The sequence below is a fragment of the Musca domestica genome, unplaced genomic scaffold, assembly GCF_030504385.1.
Source record: "Musca domestica strain aabys unplaced genomic scaffold, Musca_domestica.polishedcontigs.V.1.1 34, whole genome shotgun sequence".
Taxonomy (NCBI): Eukaryota; Metazoa; Arthropoda; class Insecta; order Diptera; family Muscidae; genus Musca; species Musca domestica.
Genome location: NW_026712313.1, coordinates 10687408 through 10702146, shown reverse-complemented (window position 1 = coordinate 10702146; position 14739 = coordinate 10687408). Strand labels below are relative to the sequence as shown.

At 37.9% G+C, this 14739-nt stretch overlaps 1 protein-coding gene across 5 annotated transcripts in view; it reads left to right on the top strand.

Moving 5' to 3' along the window:
• Positions 1-14739, top strand: part of LOC101900042 (bridge-like lipid transfer protein family member 3B) — a 120784-nt gene that overhangs the window by 52549 nt on the left and 53496 nt on the right. For all 5 annotated transcript variants that reach the window (XM_059125553.1, XM_059125555.1, XM_059125557.1 and 2 more), the window contains exons 2-5: positions 13058-13259; positions 13352-13606; positions 13676-14068; positions 14128-14293. In XM_059125553.1, coding sequence (XP_058981536.1) covers positions 13058-13259; positions 13352-13606; positions 13676-14068; positions 14128-14293 — 1016 coding nt within the window. The remainder of the gene's footprint in view (positions 1-13057; positions 13260-13351; positions 13607-13675; positions 14069-14127; positions 14294-14739) is intronic.

The window sequence follows — 14739 nt, the reverse complement described above, 5'->3', positions numbered from 1 at the left end:
GATCATTTTGTTAACGAATGTTTTCTCATCGGAGAAAACCAAATTCGGCAGTTTACCACTTTCGGCCAAGCGACGCAACTCTTTAGCTCTTTTGGGTCTATTTTCTTTCCGTTGCGGTGTAAGTTTTTGCACTTTTTGGAATTTCAATGCCCTTACCCCGAGCTCATTTTTCAATATTTGCCGAATGGAATATTGCGATATGTTCAGCTCATAAGCCATTTTTCGGCCACAGTGAAGCGACGCGGGTTTCGAACAAGTCTCTTCTTTACTTTTCGAACCATTTCTGCTGATGTTGTGGTTTTCATCCGTCCACTCCCACTTCCTTGCGGTCTGGCTACGCTACCAGTAACGAGTAACAACGGTAACGAGCGATGGTACGAGACACAAAAGATCTATTCGCATTTAAATGTTGGAGTGTTCTAACGATAGCCACTTGTGGTTTTCCATCCGAATATAAAGAAATCACACTATCACGCTTGAATTCCATCACAAATAACTTTTTTTTTCTGGAAAATTCTCACCAAAATGCTTTTGTACGCGTGTGAACAATATAATGAGCTGTCACTGGAATAATTTTAACAGCTGTCGGAAGAGTGGCTTGGAAATGACAGCAGTCTGAAGTCGGCTGCAGTTTTTTTTATCTCACCCTGTTTGAGGGAGAGCTTCCAAACCGTCAACCGTCTTTTGAGAAAAGACCTTCATTGAGACTTCCATTGAGAGAAGCACTTCTAGCGGCCGCCTACATAGAGATAGAGAGGAACAGAGTGAGAGAGAGAAGAACTCTCCTAGGCATTTTATGGCAATGATGCTCTCACACTCTCGTCTAGAGTTGTGCTGATCTACTTCAGTACACCATTTCCTAAAAGTATGAGTGATTTCATAAATTTCACATCACTAATACGCAGAGTTGTCAGACAAACAATAAGACTCCAGGGAACAAGAGAAGGAACTCGTTCGTTCAATTAAACTAGAATGGCACAACTTCTTAATCAACCATTCCCAATCAACGGAAAAAGGACAATCGAGAGAGAATATGTGCGGTTTGCTTATATTTTCTTTAGAGACTTCTCATAGCTGTAGAACAAGGAAGAAGACCTTCAAGAGGTCTTCCATTGAAAAAATACCTTTGAGAGCTGTTTTATAAATAAAAATGTTCCACTGGGCTTCCATAAATCGACGAATTTCCCGTAGTTATTCCATAGAGAAAAGACCTAACGAATATTATAAATACATGGTCCGCCATATAACATTTTCTTTTTATACCCTCCACCATAGCATGTTAAGTGTGTCATTCCGTTTGTAACACCTCGAAATATACATTTTAGACCCCAGAAAGTGCATATATTCTTGATCAGCATAAAATTCTATGACGATTAAGCGATGTCCATCACTCTAGCTTCTGAACGAAATGAAGTAAGTTGATAAAATTTTACTCAAATGTGTATTATGTCTGCAGGACTTTTGGTATTGAAAATAGGCCATGTAGATCCAAGTTTTGGTATAGCCCCCATATAATGGTATCTCCTTATTTTCGATATTTTGGTGATTTGAGACATTATTTACGACATTATTTACCGGAAATCTTTCAAATTTGGCATTTGAAGTTCGTAATGGATACTAAGAAAATTATCTGTGCAGTTAAACGTCTTCGTATAGCCTCATATAACGGTACCTCCCGATATTCGGTAATTTGATGATTTTAGCGACATTATTTACCGGAAATGTTTCAAATTTGGTATTTGGAGTTCGTAATGGATACTAAAGCCTATGACAGAAAATTGTCTGTGCAGGTCCACGTTTTCGTATAGCCCCATATAATGGTACCTCCCGATATTCGGTACTTTAATGATTTTAGCGACATTATTCACCGGAATTGTTTCAAGTTTGGTATTTGAAATGGGTACCACAGTCTAAGATAGAAAATTGTCTGTCCAGGTCCACGTCTTCGTATAGCCCCCATATAACGGAATCTCCCTTTTTTCGATATTTTGGTGATTTAGACGTCATTATTCACCGGAAATGTTTCAAATTTGGTATTTAAAGTTCGTAATGGATACTGCAGCCTATGACAGAAAATTGTCCGTGCAGGTCCACGCTTTCGTATAGCCCCCATATAACGACACCTCACCGATATTTGGTATTTTGATGATTTTAGCGACATTATTCACCGGAATTGTTTCAAGTTTCGCATTTGAATATTGTAATGGCTTATGACAAAATTTGCCTATGCAGGTCCACGTCGTCGTATAGATCCTTATATAAGGGATGCATTGGGTATATTTTAAATTTTAACAGATTTTTTATCGGATTTTATTTTTTTTGAAAATTTACAAATTTGTTCTAACTGGTGGAGGGTATTTAATGTTCGGCCCAGCCGAACTTAAAGCTTTTTTCTTGTTAAACTAGCGCTTATTTCTTGAATGGCTAACTTAGTTTATGTCTGATTTGAAAGATAATTAGTTTTATCCTTCCTATACCGCATATGCTGGTAAATATTGCGAAATAACTTGGAAATCATTTGGTGCAGATTTTTGATCCTGAGGCATAATTGGGTCCTGTTTTCGAAAATCGGCAAGGAGTGTAAGCAAGGGTCATTCACTTTTTTACATGGGGTCAATGACCCTTTGACTTTGACCTTGACATGGGGTCAATGACCATTTGACAATGGGTCAATGACCCCTTGACATGGGGTCAATGACCATTTGGTGTGGGGCCTATGAGCCTTTGAAATTAGGTCAATGACCCCTTGGTATGGGGCCAATGACCACTTTACATGGGGTCAACGACCATTTGATATGAGGTCAATGACCCTTTGGCATGGGGTCAATGACACTTTGACATGGGATCAATGATTCTTTGACATGAGGCCTATGACCATTTGGTATGGGGACTATGAGCCTTTGACATTAGGTCAATGATCCTTGACATGGGATCAATGATTCTTTGACATGAGGCCTATGACCCCTTGACATGGGGCCTATGAGCCTTTGACATTAGGTCAATGATCCTTTCACATGGGGTTTATGACCCTTTTACATGGGGTCAATGATTCTTTGACATGGGGTCAATAACCCTTTGACATGGGGCCAATGACCCTTTGACATGGGACTAACGAACCCTTGACCTGGGGTCAATGGCCCTTTGACATTTGACTTTGACATGTCAAAGTATTCTAAAAATCCACATATCTGATAGTCCCAACAAACAATTAATAAATTTTCGTTTCATTTAGTTTTTGAGGTCTCTTTGAGGCATTGAATACCTTTCAGCAGGCCTTTCTAAATAGAAGTCCTTCTAGGGCTCTTTCTACAACAGAAACCCTTCGAAGACCTTCTAGAGAATTTTAAAATTTACAACAATTTCTTTATGTGTCTTCTTAAGACTCCTTATATATATATTTTTACATCAAAAAAATCGATTGATAAGACCTCATTATCAGGCATCTCAGCTCCACTGACATTTTATGATGACCGATGGAAATTGAAAGCCCAACAATAAAAATTAAGATTAGAATTAATTATATTAATATTGTCACTGATAAGACTATCTATAAATAATCAATTAAAACAACAACGACAACAACAACACCATATGGAACAATGTTGCAATTTCGATTGCAAAATAAGAATTCATGATAACGTATCGCTTCGAACGTTTCAATGTAATTTTTAATTCCACATTTTCCCCCACATCACATATTTTCGCCAACTATAATCTCTAGCCCAAAACGGAGCTGCATTGTCCTTAGCAAAAATTGTTTTGTTTAAAAATTACTTCCTTCCGCCTTTTCAGCATTTTCCACATCCGAAGCATTCATCTCTCCATGGCATGGCTAAAGCGGCAGCAAACCTCATCGTCGAAACTAAACCTAATCGACCTAAAAACTAAACAGCCTTCGGTCATTTACCTGCCACGGCTGGTTAACAACCTCCATAGTCATCATTGTCGTCTGTTCCATTAGCTGTCGTACATGATGGCGATAATGTCCTTTATAAACACAGCAACAATAACAACATCAACAACAACAATGATTGTCCTTAATAAGGTTTCGACAGCATCATTAGCCAGTCATTCCTCTCTCTCTCTCTCTTGAGGAGAACAAAGGAGAAATTAATACATTTAAAACAAACAAGCTACACAAGGGACATGGTTGGGAAGGGGGAAAGAGAGCAAAAATGCACCGAGATTTCATGGAAGACCAAGGGCGGGGTTCTCCCACCAATAAATGATCTATGGGAGGCCTTTAAGCATTAGAAGGTCTTCTATCTATAAAAAGTCTTGTGGAAGGAAAATTTCTCAAAATGGCCCGGAGAAGGACTTCTTTCGGCAGAAGGCTTGAAGAAGGTTTCCGCAGCACAAATATGAAAGTTGTTATTCCAGTAAAAGATCTATAAAGGATCTTCTGTCCCTTAAAGACCTATGAAAGGTTTTTTTTTGTGTATAGGTAGATCCTGTGAGTCCTTGGAACATGTTTTATGTTTACAGAATATAGGAAAAGGTATTTTTACATAAAGTCCGTGAAGAGTTCATGATTCCTCCCAAGTCCTACATAACACGGTGTAACACAAAAAAAATCATGGGGAAAATCCAGCAGATTAAGAAAACACGTGTATCGGCGTTTTAAAAGTTTGCATGGCAACTAACCTAAACCTCTACCAAAATCTTAGAAATTTTGAAATTAAGATTCCTCGGAATCCTTGCATTTTAGGTATATACTGACTTCTGTAATATTACAGATAAATATATGAGGAATATTTTGGTGGAAAATTTAAAACGTCAAGCGAGACAACAAAGGGGTCTTTTTGGTTCCTTTTTGAAGATATGGTTACTGTTCCGATCTGTACATTCTTTATAACAGATTTTGTGTTGATGGTAATATTGAGATGTACCAAGTCTGAGTGTAAGCGGTTGTTAATTTCGCGTTTATGAGCTTCATTGATGCTCAAAATGTTGACCCTTTTGTGGGATAGGTACCAGAAGGAGTGGTCCGAAATATCCGATTTTCACACCAGACCTTGGGTTAATAAAAATATTGTGATGCGTGTAATTTGAAGAGAACCAGATGCTTATTTCGGATTTTATGATCATTTGGTAATTTAAAACTTCGACCCTCTGTGGGGGAGGTACCAGAAGAAATGGTCCGATCCCAACCAACTTTATAACATATCTTGTTTTGATGGAAATATTGATATGTGCCAAGTCTGAATGAAATCGGAACTTAATTTCGCGTTTTATGAGCTTCATGGATATTCTAAATGTTGACCCTTTGTGGGGGAGGTACCAGAATGAGCGGACTGGCATATCCCATCTTCACAGTAGATCTTGTACTAGTAGAAATAATGGGATGGGATGAAGAGAAGCGGATGCTTAGATGCTTATTTCGGATTTTATAATCGGATGCTTATTTCGGATTTTATAATTGTTTTGGTTATCCCAAACTCTTAAACTTTGTGGGGGAGGTACCAGAAGGAATATTCCGATCTCTACCTTATTTATAACAGATCTTGTGTTGACGGAAGTATTGAGATGTGCCAAGTTTGAATGGCATCGGATGTAAATTTCGCGTTTTATGAGTTTCATGGATATTCAAAATTTTTACCCTTTGTGGGGGAGGTACCAGAAGGAGTGGCTCGATATATCCCATCTTCACAGCAGATCTTGTGCTAGTAGAAATAATGGGTTGTGTGAAATATGAAGAGAACCGGATGCCTATTTCGGATTTTATAATCGTTTTGATTGTTCCAAACTTGTAATCTTTGTAGGGGAGGTACCGGAAGGAATATTCCGATCTCTACCTTATTTATAACAGATCTTGTGTTAATGGAAATATTGAGATGTGCCAAGTCCGAAGGGAATCAGATGTTCATTTCCCGTTTTAAGAGCTTCATGGATATTCAAAATTTTGACCCTTTGTGGGGGAGGTACCAGAAGGAGTGGTCCGATATATTCCATCTTCACACCAGACCTTGGGCTAATAAAAATATTGTGATGTCTGCAATTCGGAGACAAACGGACACTTACATTAAATTTTATAAGAATTATAATTATTCACAATTTTGACCCTTTGTGGGGGAGGTACTTGATAGAGTGGTCCGATATTGTCCATTTTCGCACCTAGCCTAGCACTGACACAAATATTTGGATTTTCTAAATTTGGGCAACATCGGATTATCGTTTCTCTTTCTGTGCAGAAAATATTTTTTTTTGAAAAATTCGATCTTTTGTGGGGGAGGTACCAAAAGGAGTCGGCCGATATATCCCATCTTCACACCAAACCTTGGGTTATTAAAAATATTGTGATGTGTGCAATTCGGAGTAAATCGGACTATTACATCACATTTTATAAGATCTATAATTATTCAAAATTGTGACCCTTTGTGTGGGAGGTACTGTATGGAGTGGACCGATATTGTCCATTTTCTCACCTGACCTAGCACTCATGGAAATATTACGATTCGCAAAGCTTTAGCAAAATCAGATTATCTTTTCTCTTTCTGAGCAGAAAATTAGTTTCTTTGAAAATTTTGACATTTTGTGTGGGAGGTACCAGAAGGAGGTGACCGATATTGTCCATCACCGAACTCGATCTAAGTTTGACAATAATATTACGATGTACCAAGTTTGGACCAAATCGGATACTTCCTTCGAGAGTTATCGTGCGCACCAGCCAGCCAGCTAGACAGTCAGACGGACGGACATCGCTAGATCGACTCCCAATGTCCTGAAACGGATTTAATCCAAAGAGACCTAGGGTCTAAAGCCGTTATTTCGATGAGGGATGTCTTTGCCGTATCAAAGATACATACCCTCTTTAGACAAATGGCTGAAGGTATAAGTAGATATATGGCTGAGGGTGTAAAAAACCAAATTGAGTTTTGGGTCCTTTGGCCAAATTTTGTTAAGGCCCTTATATAGTTTTGAACAAATACAAAGGGGCTTCTATAGTTTGAGTTACATTTCGCAATATTTTGGATAGAGCTTTCAAATTTGATGGAGATTGCATTTAAATGTTAAACCAAAATATTCCTCCTATTTTAATCTGCAATATTGTCGAAGACACTATATACCTAAAATGCAGGGATTCCGAGGAATCTTAATTTGAGAATTTCCAAAATGTGGAAGAGGGGGGAATTTGTCCTCTCTATATAGGCTACATTGCGAAGTAAACTTTTAAAACCCCGATACACGTGCCACCTTTTTTAGCTCTGCTTTCATAATATGCTGGATATTTCCCGTATTTATTAAAAAAAAAAATATTTTTGTCGCACAGTGTAATTTAATTTTTATGCTTTGAACTCCCATCCCTGCACAACATTCCTGTTGCCCCAAACAGCAGCCTTTGTGAAACAACCAATAATGTAGTTGTATCCAATTTGTTGTTGTACCGAGCTGTTGAATTTCATGGCGGCAGTTGTGGTCTCGCATCCTGCCATGGCTGATCATTTCATTTTTTTTTTTTTTCGGGCGACACTGATTGACCCAAAATGGCAGTCTAAATGTCAATGAGTTTTAAAACATTATTTAACTTTTAATGGAGATGGAGATGATTACCGATGTTGGCCATTTGAGTGGCATATACATATGTGAGTGTATGTGCATGGTGGAGACACTGTCCAGATTTTGTGACCGGCCAATGGTGATGATGATGATGATGCTCATGATAACGATTGGTCATTTTATTTCGAATTCAATATGAATTACTTTGTTGGCAATTTGTTCTGTAACCACATATATGTGGCATAATTTTCCACACTTTGTGTGTGTGTATGTATATGTCTATGTATGTTTGTGTGAGTGTGGGGAAAATTATGACTGTTTTGTGGTCAAACACAGATGGATCGTAATTGGTAATTAAAATTTTCTGGGAATTTTTTTGAAATATGTTTTTGAAAAATCCATGTCGATGACAATTTTTGAAGAAATATTTTTATACCCTCCACCTTGGAAAGGAGGGTATATTAACTTAAATATTCGTCGTAGACCCCATAAAGTATATATATATTCATAATCAGCATAAAATTCTAAGTCGATTTAACGATGTCCGTCTGTCTGTCTGTCTGTCTATCTATCCGTCTGTCTGTTGAAATCATGATACAGGCCACATTATTTGACGTAGAGCGCCAAAATTTAACAGAGCAATTTGTATTGTGTCTAGGATGGTTGGTATTGAAAATGAGATATATCGGTCCACGTTCTGGTATAGTCTCCATATAACGGTACCTCCCGATATTCGGTATTTTGATGATTTATGCCACATTTTTCACGGATTTGTCTAAAAATTGGTATTTGTTGGTCATAATGGGTTCCAGCCCCGGTATCGAAACATTGCATGTATGGGTCCACGATTTGGTATAGCCCCCATATAAAGGTACCTCCTGATATTCGGTATTTTGATTATTTTTTGCCACATTTTTTCACGGATTTGTCTAAAAATTGGTATTTGTAGGTCATAACGGGTCCCTGTATGTGTGGCAAAACATTTCATGCATGGGTCCACGTTTTGGTATAGCCCCCATATAACGGTACCTCCCGATATTCGGTAATTTGACGATTTTTGCCACCTTTTTTTCACGGATTTGTCTGAAAATTGGTATTTGTAGGTCATAATGGGTTCTAGCTCCGTTGGCGAAACATTGCATGTGTAGGTCCACGATTTGGTATAGCCCCATATAACGATACCTCCCGATATTCGGCATTTTAATGGATTTTGCCACATTTCTTCTAATGTTTCCTTTACCCTAAGGTGGAGGGTATTAAAAGTTTGGCCCGACCGAACTTAATGTTTTTTTACTTGTTTTTTAATCAAAGTTGTTGAAAGTCCTTGCAAAAATATTTAAAAAAAACGTCGTCAATAGTCCTTGAAATAAATATTCTTTTGAAAATTCAATTTGTTAATAGTCCTTGAAAAAATATTCTTTAAACAAACTTGACAATAATGTGCATTTTTCGTCCTCTTAGAAGGAATTCTCCCTTTATATATTTGCCTTTTAAACGGAACCCGCAATTTTTCCAGGATTAAAATTAGGTTTGCAAATTGACATTTGGAACAAGACTTGATAATGAGACAGCATCTCATTCTATATTTCGTGCTTTCACTTCACTTAATTTTGTACTTCTTTACGAGTTTTAGAAATACTTTAACACCACCACATTATTCAGTAAGTTATGTCCTTTTCGGGGGGCGATCAGGTTTACCATTTCCAATAATCTTTGGTCTACCTAGTCCTCTTCGAACGTCCGCAGATTCAGAATTTTCTTGTTCAACTGAAAAATTAAATCCATAAAATTTTTTGGTTTCTTGAAAATTGTCATGCGAATTTGACTGACTATTCCTCATCGATTTCTAGGTTTGTTTCTTATCCTTCCACTGATTCCTACGGATCATAATGTTTCGAATGCACAGAAAAATACATCTCTGGTATTTCTTCTTGCTATTTTTTTTGTAATGTTTTATTTTTATTCAAGATTGCCCGCTACTTCGTAAGCGAAAAGTCTACCCTCAAATTTTAGATTCGTTCCGACAGTTCATATAAAAAACAGGGTGAGATGAAAAAAACTGCAACCAAATTCAGACTGCTGTCATTTCAAAGCCACTCGTCCGACAGCTGTTAAAATTATTCCAGTGACAATTCATTATATTGTTTACAAGCTTTTATACATCTCTTGAGGAGAACAAAGGAGAAATAAATACATTGAAAACAAAAACAAGCTAGGCAAAGGACATGGCTGGGAAGGAAGGAAGAGAGCAAAAATGCACCGGGAAAAAAAACCAAGGGCGGGGTTCTCCCACCAATAAATGACCTATGGGAGACATTTAGGCATTAGAAGGTCTTCTGTCTATAAAAAGTCTTAGGGAAGGTTACTTTCTGTAAATGGGCTGAAGGAGGACTTGTTTCGGCAAAAGCTTTGAAGAAGAAGTCTACAGCACACATATAAAAGTTGTTCTTCCAGTAAAAGATCTAGAGAGGATGTTCTGTCTCTAAAAAATCTATGAAAGGTTTTTTGTGTATAGGTAGATCCTGTGAGTCCTTAGAACGTCTTTTAAGTTTATAAGACAGAAAAAGGTATTTTTTCATAACTCGTCCGACAGCTGTTAAAATTATTCCACTGACAGCTCATTATATCGTTTACAAGCGTACAAAAGCATTTTGCTGAGAATTTTCCAGAAAAAAAGTTATTCGTGATGGTATTCAAGCGTGATAGTGTGATTTCGTTATTTTCGGCAGGAAAACCACAAGTGGCTATCGTTCGAGCACTCCAGCATTTAAATGTGAATAAATCTTTTATGTCTCGTACCATCGCTCGTTACCGTGATACTGACAGCGTAGCCCGACGTCAAGGAAGTGGACGGAAGAAAACAGCAACATCAGCAGAAATGGTGCGAAAAGTAAAGAAGCGAATTGATCGAAACCCTCGTCACAGTGCCGAAAAATAGTTCGTGGGCTGAACATATCGCAATATTTCATTCGGCAAATATTGAAAAATGAGCTCGGGGTAAAGCCATTGCAATTCCAAAAAGTCAAGAACTTACACCGCAATAGAAAGAAAATAGACTCAAAAGATTTACTTCGCTTGGCCAAAAGTGGTGAATTGCCGAATTTGTTTTTTTCCGTTTTCTCCGATGAGAAAAAATTCGTTGTCCAGCAGTTTGTAAACAAATAAAATGATCGTGTTTACTCGCCGAAGACGTCAGCTGAAAATGTGCACCTTCGGTTGGCCACCTGAACTCAAGCGCCAGCCATGGTGATAGTGTGGGCCGCTATAACAGCCGATGGTCGCTCTCCGCCCGTATTAATCGACGATGACATCAGAATAAATGCCGAATATTGTCGCACTCAGCACGCGCCACCCAAGAATGGATACAAAATAAGTTTCCTCACTTCATTTCCAGTGCACAATGGTCACCAAATTCTCCGGGTACCAATCCGCTGGACTATTGTGTCTGGAGTATTTTGGAAAGCAATGTTGGCACTAAAAAAATACCAAAGTGTCGATCACCTCACGCAAGTGCTTCGCCGGGAATGTGCCAAAATACCGCAAAACAACATTCGAACAGCGTGTGGCGGTTTCATTGGCCTTTTGAAGGCCATAATTCGGGGTAAAGGTGGCCAATTCGAACAAATCTAAACTTATTCTAAAATTTGATACTATTTCCGAAATTTTCATTCATAAAATTAAAAAAATATATAAATTATGGCGTTTGGCTTTGTTGCAATTTTTTTTTATCTCACCCTGTATATTCTTGATCAGCATAAAGTTCTATGTCGATTTAGCTATGTCCGACCCACTGTCTGCCTGTGGAAATCATTTTAGCTTCCGAACGAAATGAAGTAGGTTGATAAAATTTTACTCAAATGTATATTATGTCTACAGGACTTTTGGTATTGAAAATAGGCCATGTAGGTCCACCCCTTCGTATAGCCCCCATATGATGGTCCCTCCCTATTTTCGGTATTATGGTGATTTAAGCGACATTATTCACCGGAAATGTTTCAAATTTTGTATTTGAAGTTCGTAATTGATACTACAACCTATGACAGAAAATTATCTGTGCAGGTCCACTTCCTCGTATAGCGCTCATATAACGGTACCTGCCGATATTCGGTATTTTGATGATTTTAGTGACATTATTCACCAGAATTGTATGAAATTTTATATTTGAAGGAACTACAGCCTGTGTTAGAAAATTGTCCATGCAGGTCTACTTCGTATAGCCCCCATGTAATGGTAGCTCCCGATATTCGGCATTTTGATGATTTTTGCGACATAATTCACCGGAAATGTTTCAAATTTGGTATTTTAAGTTTTTAATAGATACTATAGCCTTGGACAGAAAATAGTCTGTCCAGGTCCCCGTCTTCGTATAGCCCCCACATAACTGTACCTCCCTATATTCGGTATTTTGACGATTTTAGCGACATTATTCACCGGAAATTTTTAAAATTTGGTATTTGAAGTTCGTAATGGATACTACAGTCTATGACAGAAAATTGTCAATGCATGTCCGCGTCTTCGTATAGCCCCATACAACCTTTCCTCCCGATATTCGGTATTTTGTTGATTTTACCGGCATTATTCACCGGAATTGTTTCAAATTTGGTATTTGAAGTTCGTAATGGATACTAAAGCCTATGACAGAAAATTGTCTGTGCAGGTCCAAGTCTTCGTATAGCCCCCATATAACGGAACCTCCCGATATTCGGTATTTTGATGATGTTAGCGACATTATTCACCGGAATTGTTTCAAATTTGGTATTTGAAGTTCCTAATAGGAACTACATCCTGTGCCAGAAAATTGTCCATGCAGGTCTAGGACTTCGTATAGCCCCCATGTAATGGTAACTTCCGATATTCGGTATTTTGATGATTTTAGCGATATTATTCACCGGAATTTTTTAAATTTGGTATTTGAAGTTCGTAACGGATACTACAGCCTATGACAGAAAATTGTCTGTGGAGGTCCACGTTTTGGTATAGCCCCCATATAATGGTAGCTCTCTATATTCGATATTTTGATGATTTTAGCTGCATCATTCACAGATTTTTTTTTTTTTTCAAGTTTCGCATTTGAATATTGTAATGGCTTATGATAAAAGTTGCCTATGCAGGTCCACGTCGTCGTATAGACCCTAATATAACAGCTACATTTGATTTTTTTAAGATTTTAATAGAACTTTAAACGGATTTTATAATTTTTTTTTAAATTGCCAAATTTTTTCCAAATGTTGAAGGGTATTCAAAATTCGGCCCGATCGAGATCTTCCAACTTTTTTTACTAGTTTAGGTCTACTTTCATAATCTGCTGGAATTTTCCCATAACTATTGAAACAATTGAATTTTGTCGAAAAGTGTAATCCTTGGAAAAATATTCTTTCAAAAATCCACATTTAAAAAATATTTTTCAAAACTCTATTTTGTTTATATTTCTTGGCAAAATATTCTTTATAAAATTCCTTTGCTGGATATGTCTTGGTTTTTTTTGTGAAAAATTTCCTTCTGTTTCAATATTTTCCTCGGAAATTTATGAAAAACTTTTCCCCTTACTCCTCTCTTCCAGATATACGAAAAATCTATCATCGGATAAAATCAATTTAAGCACATTTCGCGGCGAAGGTGAATTATCCAATCTGCAGCTGGATGAGGCTGTGCTGACGGAATTATTGGAATTACCATCATGGTTGCGTTTAACATCGGCCTGGTGCAATCACGTTTCATTTCGCATCAGTTGGACAAAATTGAAAAGTGTGCCCATAACATTGGTAAGTGCAGGGGTGGTCTGGTCTGGTCTGGTGGTAGTGGTGGACGACATCAATTATTAATGGAATATTATTTTTTTATATTTTGTTTTCAGACATTGGATGAAGTCAACATTACCGTGGAGACCTGTGATCCGAATGCCAGACAGGCGGATAGTAAGTCACCAAATGGCATGAATGGCAGTGGTAGTGGAGGAGGAGGAGGTGGTGGGAGTGCTGGTGGAGGTTCATTGCCGCATGTACCTCAGGGCAAATACAGTTTCATACACAAGGTGGTCGATGGCATTACCATCATTGTGAATACCGTTAATGTGAAATTTTTAAGCACAGCGTTTACGGCCTCGGTTCAGGTGAGGAAAAATAAAAAAACTTTAAATTTAATAAAAATATGAATAAATTCATTACTGTTTTCCTTTCAGATGTCCCGCATTCGTGTCGAATCCAAAACACCCAAATGGGCGACGGGTGATTTGCGTTTTACTCGCTTAAAAGATACCCACAAAGGCATTATATTGATATTCAAAGAGCTATCATGGCAAACGGTGCGCATTGAAGCCAGTTCCACACAGGATAAATCTCTAACACCGCTACGCCTCTTAACCAATCATGCAAGATGTAGGATTACCATACGAAAACGTCTGGCCGATTGTAGCCTTTTGGCATCACGTTTGGTGCTAATTCTGGATGATTTGTTGTGGGTTCTGACGGATTCTCAGCTCAAGGCAGCGCTACATTTTGTTGATTCCCTTTCGGGTCTGATTAAGGCCGCCACCCATGCCACACAGAAATCGAAGGCGGCACGGAAATTGGAGGTATGAAAGAGGATTTTTATGTGGATTTTTTTAATAATGATTTTATCTTTATTTTACAGACCCTTCCCGAATACCAGGCCCAACTGGCCCAGCAACAAAATCGCCAAAGTGAATCATCCCATTCAAATGCCCAACAAAAAATGTTCAATGCCTTCGATGTGCGAGAGACATCGTATCATTTCTTCAGTCAACGTATCGATCTTCATCTGTGTGATGATGAAGGAGGTAAGGATATATGAAGACTCTGTAATAATAGGAGAGCTACTACAACAAATATAACGATTGCACTTCACGTTATATTGACAAAAAATTACAGGAGTCTTGTCTAGGAAATCTTGTAAGGAAGGAAAATGTCTAGTTGACATTAAGAATGGTGAAGGTAAATTCTAAACAAAATTCTAAAAAACGACTCCCTCAAGCATATTTGAGGCTTTCTGGCGAGGTCGACATCTTTATTACCAGGGAACTGCAATTTACCAAACGAAAACTGCTACTCGTCAGTCTCTTTTCAAAAGGCCAGGATTATATTTCTTCAAATTTAAAAAGATTACCAGAAGAAATAGTCCGATCTCTATCATCTTTATAACAGATCTTGTGTTGATGGAAATATTGAGATGTATCAAGTCTGAATGGAATCGGGTGTTTATTTTCGAGTTTTATGAGCTTCATGG